This window comes from Hemicordylus capensis, chromosome 2 (genome assembly GCF_027244095.1).
Source record: "Hemicordylus capensis ecotype Gifberg chromosome 2, rHemCap1.1.pri, whole genome shotgun sequence".
In the NCBI taxonomy this organism is placed as follows: Eukaryota; Metazoa; Chordata; class Lepidosauria; order Squamata; family Cordylidae; genus Hemicordylus; species Hemicordylus capensis.
In genome coordinates, this window is record NC_069658.1 from 82,323,946 (window position 1) to 82,344,956 (window position 21,011).

Below are 21,011 nucleotides of genomic sequence, written 5' to 3' on the forward strand. Positions count from 1 at the left end.
AACATCCATGGCTATTGGACAAGACCTTGTGTGAGAGGAATCACCAGTGGCAATGACCACCATTTTGTTTCTCTTTATTTCCTTCCAGCTAGGATTCCTTTTATCTAGATGACTTACCCCTGAATGGGAACTAGTAGAACCAGTGTCAGGTTTGAAGAGGCTTGAGACCTATTGCTCCAGATTTTGCCTGCATCTCTGTCATGGCTGCTTCTCTTATTGTGCTGTGGGAGTGGCCAGCGACAGAGTGGTCTTCTCAGTGCCATGGATATACTTAAATGGCAGCAGCTTTCAGTGCTTGGCAACCAGAGCCACCATATAAGTTCCTATAATATCCCTGACATAGTATCTCTTCAGAGAAATGCTTTATTGGGACAGGGAAATTAAAATGGCACTTATCTGGTACTGAGATGACACCAACAGGATGAAGGGCCTCCCGTGTATGTCCAAATTGTACTGACTGCCACGTACTGACACTGACCTTCGACTAGGAAGGTTTTTTGTGACCAGCATGACATCTACACCAGGCATCTCCATCTCCCTTAGCAATTGTTGTGACTCTTTAGGAGTGTCCTGGGCATGTACATCCTCACAAGCATAGGGATTTAATCTTATGTAATGAAACGTAGGTTTTTATGGAGAATGGTTTATAGATGCTAGTGATGCTTCCGAGTGAGTGTGATTAGGACCATAGCTATTATGGACAATGGCACTATCCAGCTCTTTGTAGGTCACGGGTCATTGCAACTAGAGAGTCAGAACCTAACTTAGAACTGGACTTTCAGCTTTGCAGGCATTAAGAATGATTAAGTGTGAATTTCTTGCCCCCTGCTCTTTCCTGCCCCAAATGCAGAGCTTCTGGAATGACTGCCAAATGCAGAGCTTCTGGAATGACATTTCTATTTTCATGTTAACTATGGTTTTGTACACTAATGAATGTACAATTTTTGTAATACTACAAATTTTTGGCCATTTTCTATAATTGAGAAGTGTGTAATGGCTAGCACAATTTGACATCACACACTTCACAGTAAGCTAGCTTAGTTTGAAGTCATTCACTAGGTTTTCCAACCTTTCAAACATATCTCAGGACATGTCCCTGAGTTCATTCTAGTGTTGATTAATTTATCCACTACATCATTTGTATTAAACTCATGTCTTAGTGAATAGACCTTGAATTTTTTTACACTAACAATATTTGAATGCTTTACTAACACAAACAAAATTATGTTTTTCTTTCTTCTCCCAGTGAATGTCCCTTCAACTGTAATGGAAGCCATGTCCAGACAAGATACCATCCAGCCATTTAACAAAAGTAGCAAACTACCTTCTGCCACTCCACAACGATCCATAGTATTTCCACAGACTCCATGTAGCAGGAATTTCTCTCTTCTGGATAAATCAGGGTCTATCGAATCAGGATTTAACCAGATCAGTGTAAAAAACCAGCGAGTCCTTGCAAGTCCTACATCAACAAGCCAATTAAATTCTGAGTTCAGTGACTGGCATCTTTGGAAATGTGGGCAGTGCTTTAAGACATTCACCCAACGGATCCTCTTACAGATGCATGTGTGCACGCAGAACCCTGACAGGTAAAACATGGGCACTCTATTTCAGTATCTACTGATAGTCAGCACTATTGCTCTCTGCTTTTATCAGCCTGTTACCCTTTTCACCACCAGACCATTATTAGGAGGAGCCTGTACAGTGCAATTCATCTGCTGCTGTATGAAGTGTACAGATAATGGCCATAGCTTGGCCTTATTATTTGTAAAAACATTGGGTACCTAAATGCACAGATAAGAGAAAATGGCTCAGAATATAATCTTGGTTTGGTACATCTGTTAGAAAGGGAGGAAAATAGAAGGAAAATGTATGGATATCAGAGGAGGAAAAAAGAGGTTGAGATAATTAAAAGCCATTCTATCTTTGAAAGATAATATAACTTGCTGCTCAGCAGCTGTCATAGTCATTTCAGGGTTCACCTATAGTGTGCAATGTGTATGAACTTAATTAAGTACTAAGAGGTAATGAATTGGAATTTTTTGCTTAGTACTATTTTTCTTCAGAGCATGCAAAGCCATAAATCGTGCAAAGCTGTCAAAAGGAAATACCTACTCCACCAGTGATGTGGAGGAAAACAGATGCCACTTATTCAATAAACTAATATCCACACAGAAGAAAAATGTTGACTAGATACCTCAGAGTCAAAGTTGGCTTGAAAGTTTGTCAATACAGAATTTTATGGCCATGAACTGAGGATGAAATTTAGCTGAACAAGTGAATTAAAATTTCAGGTACTCTGACCAGTGCCCCAGTAGAGATAATGGAACTATTATTTATGAATCAAATCGGGTTTATTTGACAATCTTGATAGCTGGTAGCACAAAAGACGAAAATCAGATTAATTCAACAAAAAGGCTGCTTCTGGCTTTGTCTTTCCTATAGCAGCAAAAAATTGCTATAGGTGCTTTAATAAAAATTACCTCTTGGAACCATTCTGGGCACAATCCACCAAGTACTTCTGCAATGCAATTTCAATGGTGAAAATCAACATGAATGGACTATACCAGTGAGCCCCTGGTGGCGCAGTGGTAAAACTGCCGCCCTGTAACCAGAAGGTTGCAAGTTCGATCCTGACCAGGGGCTCAGGGTTGACTCAGCCTTCCATCCTTCCGAGGTTGGTAAAATGAGTACCCAGAATGTTGGGGGCAATATGCTAAAATCATTGTAAACCGCTTAGAGAGCTCCGACTATAGAGCGGTATATAAATGTAAGTGCTATTGCTATTGCTATACAGCAGTTTTGGGAAATTTTGTGGAGTCCCCTCTCCCAAACATTGCATCCGTTATTATTACTGTGTTCAGAGCTCTGTTAGGACACTTTGAGACCTGTGTCAAAATATATAATCCACCTTCAGTGCTCTGCAATATATTGACAACATCAGTTTATTTCAATTAATCTTCCATTTGAGTTATCCACAAAACAAGTTTCGATAAATGGAGTTGCGTAGAAGCAGTGTTTGATAAGTGGCAAGCTCTTTCTTCTTCTTCTTCTTTTTTTTGCGGGTGGGGGGGAGTTTGATTTTACCAACAATTTTACCCAAACATTTTCAAGGTAGTTGAGATGTTTTCATATTTTTTTTTTAATAAAAAGAAATTGGAAGAGGGCAACGCATGGCCAACTCATTCCAACACATACATGGAGGTCCTGAATATCTTCTGCATTTACTTCAGTGGAGGAAACAGTTTTGTATGCACAAAGGAATGTGTGCTTGGAACTTATTCCCCCACTGAAGCAAATGAAACATTTGCAAGGTGGGTAGGGTGATTTTCTGCACCCGAAAAAAATCACTGGATTGGGGCAACAGTATGTAGCCAGTCTTACTGTAAGAAAAGATACACAATATCAAAAGACATTGACAGACACCCACAATAAGAAGGTCACAGATAAAATCTGGTCAGATTTTAAGAGATTAAATAGTATCATGCATTCCAGATTCCTTTCAAGTTTAATGTTGGTTCCAGAAAAAAGTAATGACAAAGGGTCAGTCCAGATGTTGCTTTAAGCATGTGATTGGGACTGACATACTTCTTTTTCAATAAATGGCTACCAGATTGGCCCCTACAGACTGGGATAATGGATGTTGGAGGGGGGGAATTTTTAACCTTCTACCCTGGCCATGGGTCCCAGCCCAGATCAGAAATCTGGTGTGTCCCTTTGAGCCTTCCATTTGAGCCTTTCCATTTGCCCTGAAAAACAGCTCTCACTGGCATCAATGAGATCTTTTCGTCCAGAGCAAATAGCAGCAGTTGTGGACTAGGGTGGGAAGGGGCAGTTGAGAATCTGAATCAAGACCCTGGAGTTCCAGTTACATACACTGGGCATATCCAATTCACAAAGAACAATGTGGGAACTCCTGAATGTTCATAACTGTTTGGATTCACAAACAACAATGATAATCCAAAAAGAATCCAATAATGACTCTAGATAAATATGAACATTATAAATAAATCATCAAAATTCCAAAAAATATACAGTGGCACATTTAATATAGATCCTGTAAACACTATTATTTAAAATAATAAATTGTGCACCATTCCATTGATGCCAGTCTTCTTCAAACAGATGAATTATCTCCTCTTGGAATTTCATCATAATTTTAGACACATGATTGGACCTTGGATATAAAAATATTAGCATTTGTATGACAGGAATTTTGTAGAAATAAAAATACTAGCATTTGTATGACAGGAATTTTGTAGAATTTTATTAATTTTAGTTTTATTAGGGGTGTGCACAGAAGAGATTCTGGTGGTTCAGTTCGAATTCAAACCAAATTTGAACCAGACTGTTAGTCCTTGAGCCAGTGTAAACCACTTTGAGAATTTTGGTTGAAGAGCAGTATATAAAAAATTCATAGTAGTAGTAGTAGTAGTAGTAGTAGTAGTAGTAGTATTTCAAATCAAACTGGCTCCCAGTTTGGTTCGATGTTCAAATTGGGTCGAACCAGTTCAGAACCAGTTTGGTTTTGTTCTAGGAGTATGCTTGTAAAGGGGAATCTTGTGAGGAGTTCAAACTGGTCAAACCGGGTTTGAATAGAACTGGTTCTGCACATTACTAAATTTTATCAGGTTTTTAGTGAGTAATGGTGTACATTTTATGATTTTAAATAATAATGTTTACATGATCTATATTAAATGTGTCAGTGTATATTTTGTTGGAATTTTGATGATTTCTTTAGAGTGTTCCTATATAGTATCATTATTGGATTCTTTTAGGATTATCATAGTTGTTTGCCATTAGTTGTAATCTAGCATAAGTGAATAATATCCTGTGTTAGTCCTTTCTCTCCAGATACAGATGCAATTTTCAGGCACTTGTGGGTGCTCTGTTTTTGTGGACAAGAGTCAATGTAAGTCAAGAGTTCTCATATCTGCCAAAAGAATAATCTGTGGATGGAGAAATTATTTGGCAACTGTAAAGTCCAAACATTGTGAAGGCACAACTCTCAACAATAACTGATACTGAGTGATATTATACTGGGAGCACATCTTTTAGGTTCCTAATAGTGACATGAGCTATGAGCAGGAGGAAGAGGAATGCCACATTTCCTTCAGATGACTACATCACCTACTTTTCACCCACATCACAAACTTACTTTTCAGTTAAGATTAGGGGTGTGCACACAACCAGCTGGCCCAGTTTGGTTCAAGTCCAGACTGGACTTGAACCAGACCAGCCAAGTCTGGTCCAGCCCCCATAGAACCCCCACTGGTCCAGTCCGGGTCCAGACAGTTCACGGAATTAAAGTTTTTTTTTAATGAATGAATATAAAAGTAACTTGAGCCCCTTTGGGGGGCTTCCTGTATGCCTCGGGGGGGGGGGGGTCCATGAGGGTTCCCCTACTGCACCGCTTGCCTCTGAAATCACCACTGAAGCCCAGGAATTTGAGCATTTTTCCCCCATTCGGCCCTCTGTAGTAAGTGGTGGCCATTTTGGCCACCGCCGCACATGCATAAATGGCCTCTGCGAGGCCTGGTATGGGCCATGGCCTCGCAGAGGTCATTTGTGCATGCACAGTCACCATCGTATGTGCAAATGACCTCTGTGAGGCCGTGGGCCATGCCAGTCCTTGCAGAGCCAATTTACGCATGCGCAGCGGTGGCCAAATGGCTGCTGCCGCTTACTACAGAGGTCTGAACAGGCTAAAAATGCTCAGATTCCCAGGCTGCGGTGGTGATTTCAGAGGCCAGCGGGGGGTAGGGGAATCCTTGCGGACATGCACACACACCCCTGCGGCATATAGGAAGCCCCCCAAAGGGGCTAAAGGTACTTTTATATTCATTTTTTAAAAATTCACTAACTGTCCGGAGGTTCAGTTCCAGTCCGGACGGAACCAGAGTGTGTGTGTGTGTGTGTTCGGTTTGATCTCGAACCTCCAGACCACTGGACCGGTCTGCACATCCCTAGTTAAGATGTCCTTCCCCTAATAGCTCAGTGCTATGATAGTTTTGCACTTAGCCAACACTAGTACAATGCTATCTATTAGTCTGAGAGGTGAGAACAGAAGCTGCGTTGAGATATGCTGATGTTTAGATTATGTATCTTTTTTCCATCATTGGATGAATGTTCTGACAGTGTTGCATTAAACTATCACTATCACACTATTCAGAATGGCCGAAAGAGGGACCCTTCACATCTTTTCCCCTTCTCCCCAGCTTAAGTAAAAGCCCTTGCCCTTGTTCTGCTAGACAGGCAACAAATACCTGGTCACAAGAACTAGATCTTGTCCTTTCTTCCCAAATGCAGTGTTACCATTGTCTCCTGCAGCACTATCATAATGTATTGGTAAGAAGAAGCAAATGGCCTACCTATACTTCTGTTGAGGATATAGTAAGATAGTATTCAAATGATGTCAAAGTCTAATAATAGTTTCCAAATTATGTCCTATAGGAAGAAGGAGCATAGAAGGTGATTTGCTCCCATTCTGCTTGAAAACCAAGGCCTTAACTAATTCTTCTCTGGTTTTATATCTCAGAGGTCACATTGCTTCACCATACACTGTATTGTAGTCTTTTTTCAACTGATACACACATACATCTAAGCATCATTCCTGTATTCCTAGGACAATCTTTGTTGTGCAACCTCGTACAATGAAGAAAATGTAGAAGAATTTCTCATAGGGTTGTTACTGTTTGTAAACTGAAAGTTACAAACCCATAGGATTGGAACTAGATTTGGGAGCAGGCTGTTTTCCCTCGCTGCATAAGGTCTGGGTCAATGCTTGCAGATAGATACAAGTTAACAAGTATGATGCACACTGATAAGGTTGTCAGCTTAATGGCACTTAGACGCCATTGTCAAAGCTGAAAGAGAGATGGCCATTGTTCACACTATTACTAAAAAGAGTGGAGTGTTGAGCTTGGGTAATGTCTCCAAGGTGACAGCAAAAATGGCTAGTTCTAGGTAGAGGTTGCAAACACCAGCTCTGGTCAGTAATGTTATTAGTGGCCATTGGTGATGCCAGCCTTGACATCTCCCTAGTGGGCTTGTCCACTGCTGATTCAGAAAGAGGAGGGTGATTTGTAAAGGTTGTTCACGTGACTGCTGGGGCCGGCAGCAGTCAGCCTACCTACCTTCACCCACATGATCGGTTTCTCTTCAGAGCACCACCATTCATGTGCCCACACATCCAGTGTGACGATGGTTGCCCGATGTGGGATCAGGCAGAGGAAGTCCTCCTGCATGCCACAGTGCACAGTATGGGCAGTGGAGATGCAGCCTGCTGCAGTATAGTGGGGCTCCTCTCCCTGGCCATGCTGCAACTGAGGCTCTCTGGCCACCACTTCTGGCAGCTGTTTCAAGAACACCGATGGTGCACATGACCAAAAAGTGATTCCTTTACTGTCCTACGTCTTTACCCCTGGTAAACCCGGACTACCCGGGGCTACAGCTGCTGCATTGGGAGACCTCTCAGTCTCCCAGATGACACAGGCTTCTTGGGTAGGTGGAATTTTACCCAAGCAGCCCATTTCATGGGCACAACCTTGTAGCATCCTACATAATATTGATCCAGGAGTTGGATGTTTCTATATTGCAGATTCACTCAGTTGCATTCATTTATGGGTAATGTAGGAGACCACTGTATCGATGAACTAGACCAGAGGCGTAACTAGGGAAACCGGCGCCCGGGGCAAGCACTGAAATGGCACCCCCCCACCGCGCGCCCCGTCGCCCCCCAACATACTACATTATACTTAGGTTTTTCCTCACAAGCGCCCGCCGCCGCCACCAAGCCAGGCCACCGACTGGCCGCCAGGCGCCAGCAAAGCAATGGGGGGGGGCGCAGGCGGCATGGAAGGGACCACTCATGGGGAAGGGGGCACCGACGCGCTCCCTTGACTGCTGCAGCACTGCTGCACTGAGCAGGAAACATTTGTATTAACAAAAAATTAAAAAAAAATTTTTAAATGGTCATGGTGGCGCCCCCCACGTGACCAGAAAAGATGGCGCCCGGGGCACGTGCCCCCCCTGCCCCCCTATAGTTACGCCTCTGAACTAGACAGAATAATCATGAGTGAGTTGTGCTTGCATGAAAGGACCTGTAGAAACATTATGGGATTGGGGTTATTCTGCAGATACTGGCATTCCACTTAATGAGTGCGGCTGTGTTCACAGAATTCCTCCATGGAATCTTCCCTAATTTGTATAATCAAATGGGACTACACCTACTTTATAAAGAACTGTTCATTTTAAAAAATATATTCCTTCTGTACAGTTTGGATTTCAGTTTCCATTTCATTTTTAATTTTTATTCGTCTCATTAACTTATGATTCATCCGTTTCTCTTTCTTTGAAATGTATTTTGAGAAATGATCTGAAATTATTTACTATCACTGGCTATATCAAGCCTATGGAGAAAATTTTATATGGTTCTAGGATACAATCCGCAATGCAGAGGTGTCACAAACCTCTGTTGTTTTTAACAGATGTCCTATGAGGTTCCTGCACTAACCACTGAATCAAATGCAGGTTGTACAATATGGTGGCCTGTCCTTATTGTGTCTATTTCAGAGTTTGGCAAAGCAGTAGCTGGCATGATATGCAGTGTACTGCAGGCAGTTCTGCACCATCTGCCATACTGCAGGCATCTAAAACAACACCAACACTGTTGGAGAGTGCTCTTGCACTAATATGTAAAATGGCACTATCAGGGTTCTACAGCACTATGGCCATTATTTCCAATGGCCATAGTGTCATGCAAATGCTATTGTGAAATTTTATTTATTAGCACTGAGGTGCTCTTGTGAAACAGTGCCAGTGTTGTTTTAGATGCCCACAGCACTGCAGGCGGTGCAGAACCACCCATGATACACTGCACTTCATGTCTTACATACTGTGCAGCATCTCGCTAATCCAAGAGCAGGACATGCATGCTGGTTCTGTCCATCTGCAAACCATGTCCACACAGCTAGTGAGTGTGGAGAGACTCTGTGGTACCTACGAATTTCATCAATGCCCTTGCAACAATTTCTCCATAGGAATGATCATCACAAGGGCGCTGGTGCACTTCTTAGGCATCAGGGAGCCTCTCCATGCTTGGTAACAGTGTGGATGAGGTTTGCAAATAGACAGAACCAGCATGCATACCCCGCTCTTGAGTCAGCAGGGTGCTGCACACCATGGAAGACCATGGAAGTCACTACATGTGGGATTGAGCATTGCATAGCATTAACTTTTTCAGTTTCACATATGATAAAATATACAAGAAACAACCCCTTGAATGAAAGCTAGTTCTAATCCAAGTGAGGGAGGAATTGAATGTGTCCAGGTTTGTATGTACACTTTCTTTGAACTTGACATTAATTAGGCTTTTGGAAACAATTTTGACCATTGGTTATGTTTCCTCTTACCCGAAAATGCAGTTTTTTGTTTGATAAATAATTCAGTGTTTCTCCTGGAAGTAACTAAAGGGATGAAAATTGAAAAGTCATCCAGAATTGGCCACGGGGGAGGTCCAAGATTTTTTTGTTTGTTTGTTTTTTGCCCAGCCATTGGCAAATGACCCAATATTCCTTGAACCAGGAGTCAGAAATCCCTTTTCTCTTCTGTTTTTCTGCTGCAGAAATTCCCAACAATCCCATTTGGGGGGCTCCAGAAAGGGGTAAGCGGAAGCCTTCAATCATAGTGAATCATTTTCAAAAAAAATATTTCATCCTTTATTTTTGAAATCAAAACCCGTTCTTAAATGATAAATTTATATCTATTTATTTTTTCCTTTAATTGTCATGTGCTGTATGCAATGGTATTTAATGGATAGTATATACTTTGGCAATACCTGGATATTGCCCTCAACAGTTCCATATGCATTTTAATATTTGTAGCATATTTTAATTGTATAGTTAGTCACATATAAGATGTCAATGTGATGGTGTCTCGTTATTAAGAATTCTCTTTCTGTTGACAACATGGCTATGGAATATTAAACAATATTTAACATTATGTTGAATGTAGCAGTGTTTCCAAACCTTTTGTAAAAGCTTGCAAATTTACTGCATTGTAGTTTAATATTTTAAAATGTGGAAAGCTCTTTGCATTAGAAGTGTCATAGATTTGCTTTTTCTGTACATTATGCCTTGAGCATTTTTCAAATAGTGTACCCCCAAACCCATGTGGTCCTACAGTTCCTATATTTTTAAGCCACAGGTATTTATTTATTTATTTTATTACATTTTATATCCCGCTCTTCCTCCAAGGAGCCCAGAGCGGTGTACTACATACTTAAGTTTCTCCTCACAACAACCCTGTGAAGTAGGTTAGGCCAAGAGAAAAGTGACTGGCCCAGAGTCACCCAGCAAGTGTCATGGCTGATTGGGGATTTGAACTCGGGTCTCCCGGTCCTAGTCCAGCACTCTAACCACTACACCACGCTGGCTGTTTAGCTTAAGAAACGCTTGTGAAATAACTTAAGCAAATATCATGCACTCACCACACAGATTGTATGGGTGTATGTGCATTATTTTCATGAGGGTCAATGGAGAATGGAGTGAATAAGTATTGCTTGTACCCAGAAGCATCAGCTTCAAATCTTGTCTTTGCCAGGAACTGGCCTTAGAGCTCTCAGCCTTAGCAGCTCTTTTTTGGCTCTCCCATCTGCAGTACAGGTAAAATTAAACTGATCTATCTTACTGAGACAATGTAAATGATGATGTCTGAACATTCAGAAGGCTTGTTCACATGACCATTCTGAGGTGGGTAGGAGCACAGGCAAGATGTCTACCCTGTACTTGGGCACCATCTCAGCTTGGCTCTGCAAACCAAGCAAACACATGAGTATGGTTGCTGAGGGCTCCGTTGCTGAACTCAGCAGCTGCAAGCCCTGACCCTCCATGGAAAGTACTCCAAGGGTGCCTATGCCTTCCCAGCATGCTTTGCTCTGCCAAGAAATTGGAAAACCTTCATGACATTAGCAACTGCCCTTCCATTGTCCATGAAAGAACAAGAAGTGGATGCAGGCTTTCCAAAGCAGCTCCAGAGTGTGCATTGCAAGCTATAACATCCATTGATGGCACCTGCTGTATCTATGGTTTCCGTGCAGGGGAGGGTGTGCTGTGGCTGGGTAGAGGGGCACAAGGGTTATCATGGCTGGAGAATCTGGGTAAGAAGGCTCTGATTTCCTCCACCCTTGGTAAAAACCTGGGTACAAAAGCTTGATAGCCCTGCTGAGAGCAACCTGGGCTGGAGGGAAATGTGTAAGTTCTGATGAGCATGGAAATCTGGGTAGCACACCTCCTACCCTGATTTTAATGGTTGAATGAACCAACCTATAAAGTGGTGTGTGTGTGTGTGAGAGAGAGAGAGAGAGAGAGAGAGAGAGAGAGAGAGAGAGAGAGAGAGAGAGAGAGCGAGAGAGCGAGCTGTCATGGTTACAGCTAAACAAACCTTTTGTGACAGTGCAATCTTTTCCCTTACAACCAGCTGTTGCCTGCATGTAGTAATTGTAACTAGGGATGTGCACAAAAATCTTCGGCGCCGACGCGGGTAGCACTTTAAGGGCGGGGGAGGGTGTACTCACCCCTCCCGCCGCATTTCCCCCGCCGGCATGCTGTTGTTTTTAAGCCCCTCGGGGCGGCAGCGTTCCTCCCTGCCGCCCCGTTTTCCCCATTGACTGGAAGTGGCCGGAAGTCATGAGCGCGCGTGCACCCGTCGTGTGCATGTGCACACGCATGCACGATGGGCACACACGCGCTCATGACTTCCGGCCACTTCCGGCCGATGGGGGAATTGGGGCGGCAGGGAGGAACGTTGCTGCCCCAAGGGGCTTAAAGACAACAGTGCTCCGGTGGGGGAAATGCGACGGGAGGGGTGAGTACACCCTCCCCCGCCCTTAAAGTGCTACCCCCGTTGGCGTTTCGGCGCCAAAACCACCCCCAGTGCCGAAACGTTTCGGAGGCCTTCATAATGGCCTCCGAAACGTTTCGGGCACAAGCCTAATTGTAACCTTTCAGCACCAGCACCTTTATTTCTGCCCTTTGCTACTAGTGTCCACCTTAGGTGTCTATTTCATGGCCATTCCTTCATTAAATGAGCTGACATAACTAGAATAAAAGACAGAAAAAAGTAGGACAGTAAAAGTCCTGTTGAAATGAATGGTATTAAAAGTCATATTGAAATGAATAGTACTTAATCAGTTAACTTTCTTAAAGTCCACTGATTTGTATGATGTTTAGGCAGAAAAGCAGACATGCCTTTTTTGGAATGGTACCTACTGCGGCCAAAAATTAGGGGCCATGATCCTCTGGTCTTCTTGCAATAATATTACATCTGCATATCACATGGTATGGTGTATTTGTGTGTTGAGGGGTCTGGCATGAGATTTAGCTCTACGCTTTCTGTAAGGAACCTTATATTATTTAGAGTTATAGCTCATGACAGGCCTGAGTATCTTCAGAATTGCCAGATATTCCATATTTCAAGGTTCAGAAACATAAGAGTTTTTCTGATTGCCTTTATTTATCACATGAATTGATGTGCAAGTGCCTCTTGCTTGCTTCTCCTTCTTCTTGCTTTCAACAGCTGAAGTTGTTCCCAGTTTCACTTATTTTCAAACGCTTGATCTTTATTGTCCAAGTAGGGTCCTCTACCAAGTAGGTAGATTTCAAACCTCTTGTTGGGATCCACAACCAATAAACCATTCAAAATGGCAACTTACACAAGATCCACCCCATTTTGCTGTTCTTCTTAACGCCACAGAAACAATAAGCCTTACCAAGGCACAGCTGACATGGCACAATTGTATTAAATCTAATCTCTATTTTTATGTATTGCTTTTTAAAAATAAGCTCCCATCCAAAGAAGAAAAGAAGGCTCATTTTGATGTTTTGGTTTTAAAAAGGCAATCTGAAATTGTTTGCAAGCTTTCTTTTAAATAGACCTATTGAACTCAATGGGGCTAACTACTGAGTTAACCATGCATAAACTGGACACGACAGTAGGGATGAGCAGAACATTTCACACTCAGAATGCTGCAACGTGAAACAGGCTATTTCTAGTGTTCTGTGCTTGAAACAGAATGTCCTTCAAATGAAAGGCCTGTTTCGAGCTCAGAATTGAACGACCCCGTTCCAAGTAGTCTGAGTGCCATTTTGGAGGCATATTTTTTCCTTTTTTCACTAGTTTTGGCACTCTTTTCAGACTGACTTGCAATCTCCTTACTTCTTGATTTCATTCAAAACTTGATTTATATGAAAACAAGCCAACCAAGAATCAAGGAAATCGCAAGCCAATTGGAAGTCAGTGCCAAAACCAGTCAGAAAGGGGAAAACACACCTCTAAAATAGCTCTCAGAATGCTTGGAACTCTCAAATCATTCCAAGCTTGTTCCGTTGAAACAACTGGCTCGACCAGTTGTTCTGACGGAACATTCTGGGAAATTTGTGTTCCATTCCAAGCTTGGAACAGAACACAAATCCCGTCCCATGCACATCCCAACTCGGCAGTGCAATCTTTATACATTAAGAAGTTTTTACTCATTCTTGCATTTATAGAACATGATGTTTATTTTAACACGAACTCTTAGATCTAAGCTACTCATCAAAGGGGGAAGAATTGTGGAATTGATGCAATATACTACATCATATAGTACATTTGTGATAATTATCTCATATCAGGTGGTATGTATGTATCATATGATAGATACATACATACATACATACTTGTTGACTTCCAGACTAATGAAGTGCTGGTGTAGTCATATTATGTATAAGCTATGGGGAAAGGACAATTTTCATCAATTTCCTCTTCCCTTTGATTTCTGACTGTGTTCCTAAGGGTCATGCAGCCCTCAGGGACATATTTTTTGGAAGTCACAATGAATGTCAGAGGGAAGGGGAGATCAACAAAAATCCCCATCCACCTTAGGAACAGCACCACATTAGCAGTATGACTGTTGCATTAGTCTGGATGTTGGCCTTTCTTGGAATGGTACTTACTGCTGCCAAAAATTAGAGGCCATGCTCTTCTGGTCTTCTTGCAATAATATTACATCTGCATATCGTGTGTGTGTGTGTATGTTGAGGGGGTCTGGCATGAGATTTAGCTCTAAGCTAAATCATTTTATATGCCTAACTGGGACAGAAGAAGTGGGGAGTGTGCACTCCTCACCAACAACCTTCCAAGGACCTGGAAGAAGATGTCCATGCCACTAATGCAACCACTTTCCACACACCATTTTTAAAAGAGACAGACAGACAGACACACACACACACGGACACACACATTTTCCCAATTACAAAATAATTTGAATGCTAGTGATATGTGATTTTACAATAATAGAAGCACTTGCACAAAGAAAGGAATTTCTGTAACATCATGAGTAATAACTGCAAATTTCTTCAGGGAAAAAGAGAATATTGAGAAAGGTTCTCACCTTAACTGTAGGGCTAGCAAGTGCTGTATTATTTGCCATATCTTCATGGCAAATATTTGTACTTCTTCTTCATAGCTGGTTGCACTTGGTTCAGTGTAGTAACCATTTACAAACAAAGAATGATGTACTTACACAGAATATAAAATTAATCATGTTGACTTGTCTTTAAAAAAAATAAGAGATTAATTGGTTTTATTTAGTGACTTATTTGTTTATTGTGGTAGCAGTTAAAAATAGATAACCAGAGGCTAATAAATGTTAATGATCCCACTCACTCTTAGAAAATCAATTGGTCATGATTACAGAACACCTCAGTGAATTGTTTTTGACTAAAAGAATTTAATGCTAAGAATATTTTGGAAAGAAACTCTCCTTAGTCATCTTTCTGTTATCATTGTTAGAATTTTCATGTCAGTATGATATATTATTTCCATGTAATTGAAGCATCCCTTTAAATAAAGAATAAAGTATAAAAGCATTTTTTAAAATCTTCCAGTAATGATAGCGGTTTATAGCATAACTATAATATAACTATAACTATATAACTATATATTTTGTGTGCCTTTGAAATACACGATTTAAGATGTGCTCACATTGTATAGAAAATCCATGATCCCAAACTCTGCATGCTTAGAGCTCTATGTAAGATAGGGTTCTTTTTAGATTGTGAGCCTTTTTGGCACTTTCATTTATATTTTGCTGTGTAAACCACTTTGAGAACTTTTGTTGAAAAGTGGTATATAAATAGTTGTAGTAGTAGTAGTAGTCGTCGTCGTCCCAGTCTCTTCACTACTAGTGATCACACTCCACTTGTAAAATGAAAAACATTCCTGCTGTGTATTTTTGCAAAATTCTCAGTTCATTAAAAAAACTCAGGTTCCCCATCTGCATGCTGCAGATGCTTTGGAAATGGCAGAATATTGATTGGGAAACAAATTAGTTCTATTATTCATTATAAATAATTTGTATATAGGGAATAGAATAATTTGTATGTAGGAAATAGAGTAGTTTTAGTATTTATTATTAATACTTTTGTATAGAGGGAATAGAATAATATAAATTCTACTATTTATTATGAATAATTTGTATATTTAGTATATGACTAAAAGAAAAGATGCAATTACAGTGCAGAAATTTTTCTTAGCTTCTTAGTGTGGATTGTGAATGGTAGGGATGGGGAGATTTTTGTCAATCTCTGTCCACTTAATGGTAGAATGCTTAGCACAAGGCTGATTGAAGGCTATCTCTTCCCTCAGCAAGCTTTTAATAAGGGAAAAAATAGCATAAGAACTCAACTTACTCTTCCAAACAATTTTTGGCACTTTCATTTATATTTTGCTGTGTAAACCACTTTGAGAACTTTTGTTGAAAAGTGGTATATAAATAGTTGTAGTAGTAGTCGTCGTTGTCGTCATTTGATTTACAATCGTCCTTTGATTTACAATCAAAGATCAGCTCCAAAGTTTAACAAGAACAAAAACATTCAGAACCAACTGGCTCATGACTGAGTCATTTGTTGTCATGTTTTCACCACTGACACAAAACTTTGCTACCATGCAAGTTATAAATTGGTTTGTATTCTTGGGTCATGCACATGCCTACATTTAGGGGTATACATGAACCAAAAAATTGCAGTTCAGTTCAGTTCAAATTCAAATCGAATTGGATCCAAACCACCTGCTAACCCCCTGGTGCCCTCTTCAAACCGCCAAACCAGTACTAACTGAACTAGGCACACTTGTAAATTCCTAATACTTGTAAAGGGGAATTCGGTGAGGGTTCTCCTTTACAAGTAAAGAGGTGGGGGTCCTCGGAATGCTAAGGGGTGGCAAGACAGGGGTGGTGAGAGAGATAGTAAGGCTTTTACCTGGCTGGTGTAGCTGCTGCACCACCGCTCCCCTGCCTGGCACGATTCCAAGCATGTGTGATGCCTTGTTAGGAACTGCGCCACCACAGCTTCTTAACACAGCATTGTGCATGTTTGGGGCCATCTCGGGAGGGGGGGTGGTAAGTGGCCATGCCAGCCACCACACTGATTGCTGAAAGACCCTTACTACCTCTCTCACCAACCCATCCCAGCCTCCCATTCGCTGCTGCCCCGGGTCACCTGAACTGGACTTCGTTTGGTTTGATCACGGACTGAACTGCCCCTGGTTCAGTTCACAATCAAGCCGCTGAACCAGCCCTATTCATGGTGAACTGGTTTGGCAGTGAACAGTTCATGCACACCCCTACCTACATTAGACATGCATCTAGGGGCAGAGAGGATGGTCTTTAAGAATTTAGTTTTAACTGTCTCTATGGCATCCTGATTAATATAGATTCCCACTTGTGCCCCATATAGAATTTGGGCCAGGATTTTAGCCTCAAAGTGTTTTAAAGCTGCTGGAATTATTTCTCCTCCTTCCATGAAAAAATACCTCTTAATGGCCATTGAATATTTTAGTGCCATTTGCATAACGTGCTCAATATGGGACCTCCAAATCCCCATGGAATGGAATACTACTCCCAGATATTTAAAACTAGGGACCTATTCAGTTCTTTCCCCCTCAACAATCCATTTTTGCGGTCTTTTTACAAATATCATTATTTTCTATTTTTGGAAGTTGATAACCAACCTGTTCTCTTTACAGTACTGGATTATGAATCTCACATCTTTTTTGACCACTTGGAATACGTGAAATGACTGCCGCATCATCTGCACACAAAAGTATGGGGATACTAATGCCCACAATTTTAGGTGGATGGAAATCTGAATAGTTTAAACTTTTGGTCATTGAGTTAATATAAAAATTCAAATAAAGAGAGTACCAAGATACATCTTTGCTTAACCCCTTTATAGGTGGGGTTCCCTGAGATGCAACCTCGTGGGTTGCACCTCAGGAAAGTGTTCGTATACACCATCTGGATAAGGAAGAGTAAACACCTGTCAATGGATGACTTCTTAAGTTTTCCCCAAAGGTCTGCTCTCGAAATTGAGTCGGGGGGAAATTTAAAGTCAAGAAAGGCCACGTATAAAGCTGATTTAGGTTTACAAATATATTTATCTATTAAATGATGTAAAACTAGGATATGATCAATGGAAGTGTGCCTAGATCTAAATCCAGCTTGCTCATCCCCAAGTACTATAGCCCACCCCTGGCTAGGATGAGGATGAGGAATGCTCTAAACTGCTGTCTTATCATCCTTACCAAATCCTTTGATTGTGGTAGGTCATTGTAATTAGCATTTTACATAAGGAAAACTGAGGTGGAAAAAGAAACTCCCATGGGACATACTCATACATTCTTGGCTAATACCGTGAATTAAGCCCAGATCAGGTTGAAACAGACATGACACTAAGCACATCATTTCTGCTTCTATTTTTGCTTCTCAACTAAAATAGTAGCAGTGAGGTGGAAGTTATCAGTACTGAGGTGTATGGGAAAGGGGGCATTTTAACTGTTTCCTCTCACACCATCGTCTCAATGAAAATACCTCCCCAAAAGCTACTATAAGCCCCAAGCAGGCTTCTATTCATATTAATTTCTAGCAAGATCTCAGTGGCATTTTATAGATTTAGAACTTTTTCTTTGAAACTTGTTAGAGAGCACTCAAAATATTTTATAATATGAGTAATTAAAATAATATAGTATTGAGCTATTGACCAATGCTAGGCTATGAATCAAGCTAAAAAAATTCTACGATCAGTGCTCTGAAGCACTGTAAAATAATAGTATTGGTGATCAGTGATGCAAGTAGTCACAATTAAGCAGTTCAGTTGACGAATGAGGGAGTACACTTTATTTTACACTTAATTGAATTGCTGTACATGCTTGGTCACCATTGTCTCCTTTCCTTTAGCTCTGGTTTCTAGCTATTTGGAGATAAACATTTGTTAAGGAGAGAGAGCAATTAAGACTTGCACTGTCCACTGACTCTAAAAATGCAAACAATAAGAGTTGTACTTTCAGCTGCTGTTCAGTACAAAAATTATTAATAAGCCTAAAGATACATTCTTAATTTTCATAAAGGAGTGATATAAACTGAAAAAATATATCCTGCTGTTTTAAAAATGGTCAGATAGCTCAGACTTTACAGAGGAACTTTACTTTGAAGTTCCGTTGGAGAAATGGGGCACCTGCCCAAAAGGGGTGTGCAAGACAGCTCAGTTCAAGCTGGGCTTGGGGTCGAATCAGAATGGCCTCAGCCGAATTCAAACCGAACCGAGCTTGAATTGAGCCGGTTCTGAAATCTACTGGTAAAGGGGAATCCAGTGAGGATTTTCCTTTACCAGTAAAGGGGCAGTCATGGGGGCTTCCCTAAACCTAGAGGGGGGCAGAGGGGAGTGATTTAGTATATACCAGTCCCTGGTGACATGGCCCCGGTGACGTGGGCTCTCCTCCACCCCTACTGGCCTCCCCCAGAATAGTCTGGGCTGGTGGTGGCCCAGTTTGGGCTTTCTTCAGCCTGGTTCAGGCCTCTGCACATGAACAGGGGCATTTTAGTGGCCTCTACATATGTGCAGTAATGCAAATGGCCTCGGTGCATGCGTGGTCACTAAAATAACCCCTAGGAAGCCCCCCACCTGCTTCTTTACTGGTAAATTGGAATCCTCACCAGATACCCCTTTACCAGTAGAGCTCCGCACCAAATTGGTTCAGTAGTCGAACCGAAGTGGGTCCGGTTCAACTAGTGTCAAAACCAAACTGGCCAGTTTTGTGCACATCCCTACTGCCCAATTTTCCTGTGGAACAATCTGTCCACATTGTCTATGGGAGCATTATGTAGCCTGCTGCCGAGAAGCATCAACATTTGACAAGCATATTTCAGCCTTGGGCAGCAATCTGTTTTACTAGTTCTAGAGAGGGACAGACATAAAGGTAACTGGGTCACAAGATACAAAGCAGTTGGATTTACAGCCTGCTTTGGGCAGACAACTTTGGGTTTCTCTCTTCCTTGCCCTGGAATCAGCAGAATGGCAGACTGAGTTAGGTCAGAGCAGACACTTTGAATTTAAGCAGTTATGCTTAGTTCATCATCACGTTCACCTTTCCTGAATTTTTTGTGGCTACATTTAGCATATCATATTCCTCTGAAGGAGAGCTATATCAGGACTGAATATTGTCTAGAATTAATACATTGCCAGTGTGCCTTCTATTATCTTGTTTGAATCCATGTTCAATAGTCAGTAACAGAGTACAGCTGCTAGGGAGACAGAAGCATTAATCTATGTGCATGGTCTCTTTCAAAGCACAAGAAGAAAGGTCCCTAGTCTAAAGAGCTTATAGTCTAAAAGTTGGCATGAACTGACGACAGAAGAAGAGCAGGGAGATGGAGACAGGAATAAATAGTGGGGAAATATGCATTTACTTAGCTACATGCTAAGGCTTAGTTAAGCTGGTCCTAGAGTTATTAAGGAGACAAAGGGATAGATCCTAACAGTGTTCTTTGAATGGAACTGCCTTCAGTTCATAAAGCACAGTTGCACTCATAGCAGGACCTCTTTCATTCACAGAAGGACTACTTTTGCTCACAGAGCACTAGACTTTACATAAGGCACACAGATATCTTGGGCTAATATAAGAATGTAAGAACAGCCTTGCTGGATCAGGTATAGCTAGTTCGGTATCCTGTTTCCCACAGTGGCCCACCAGGTGCCTCTGAGAAGCCCATAGTCAAGAGGTGAGGGCATGCTCTCTCTCCTGCTGTTACCTCCCCTGCAACTGGTATTTAGAGGCATCTTGCCTCTGAAGCTGGAGGTGGCCTATGGTCACCATCCTATTAGCCATTAATAGACCTGTCCTACATGAATTTGTCTAAGCCTCTTTTAAAGCCATCCAAGCTAATGGCCATCACCACATCCAATGGCAGAGAATTCCATAGATTCCATAGTGTGAAAAAGTACTTCCTCTTGTTGGTCCTAAATTTCCCTGCCAGTAGTTTCATAGAGTGATCCTAGTGTTGTGGGAAGGAGAAAAATTTCTCTCTGTCCTCCATGCATAATTTTATACACCTCTATCATGTCTCCCTGTAATCACTGCTTTTCCAAACTAGCCCCAGATGCTGTAGCCTAGTCTCATAAGGAAAGTGCTCCAGGCCCCTGATCATTTTGGTTGCCCTCTTCTGCAACTTTTCCAATTCTACAATGTCCTTCTTAAGATATGGTGACCAGAACTGTATGCGGTAATCCAGATGTGGCCACACCATAGATTTGTATATGGGCATTATAATATTAGCATTATTTTCAATCCCCTTTCTAATAATACCTAGCATGAAATTTGCCTTATTCACAGCTGCCATGCACTAAGTCGATACTTTCAACGAGTTGTCCACCATGACCCCAAGATCTCTCTCTTGGTCAGTCACTGACAGCTCAGACCCCATCAGAGTATATGTGAAATTGGGATTTCCTGCCTCATTATGCATCACTTTACACTTGCTTACATTGAACTGCATTTGTCATTTTGTTGCTCACTCCCCAGTTTGGAGAGATCCTTTTAGAGCTCCTCACAATCTATTTTGGATTTACCTACCCGAAATAGTTTAGTGCCATCTGCAAATTTGGCCACTTCTCTGCTTACCCCAACTTCTAGATCATTTA

The 21,011-nt window shown here is 41.5% G+C and overlaps 1 protein-coding gene across 2 annotated transcripts in view; it reads left to right on the top strand.

Annotated features, from left to right (window-relative positions):
* Nucleotides 1–21,011, top strand: part of PRDM6 (PR/SET domain 6) — a 127,024-nt gene that overhangs the window by 97,568 nt on the left and 8,445 nt on the right. Inside the window, exons 5-6 of one of the 2 annotated variants that reach the window (XM_053300088.1) lie at nucleotides 1,247–1,589; nucleotides 9,626–9,664. In XM_053300088.1, the coding sequence (XP_053156063.1) occupies nucleotides 1,247–1,589; nucleotides 9,626–9,664 (382 nt within the window). The remainder of the gene's footprint in view (nucleotides 1–1,246; nucleotides 1,590–9,625; nucleotides 9,665–21,011) is intronic. The other variant, XM_053300089.1, reaches the window with a different exon arrangement.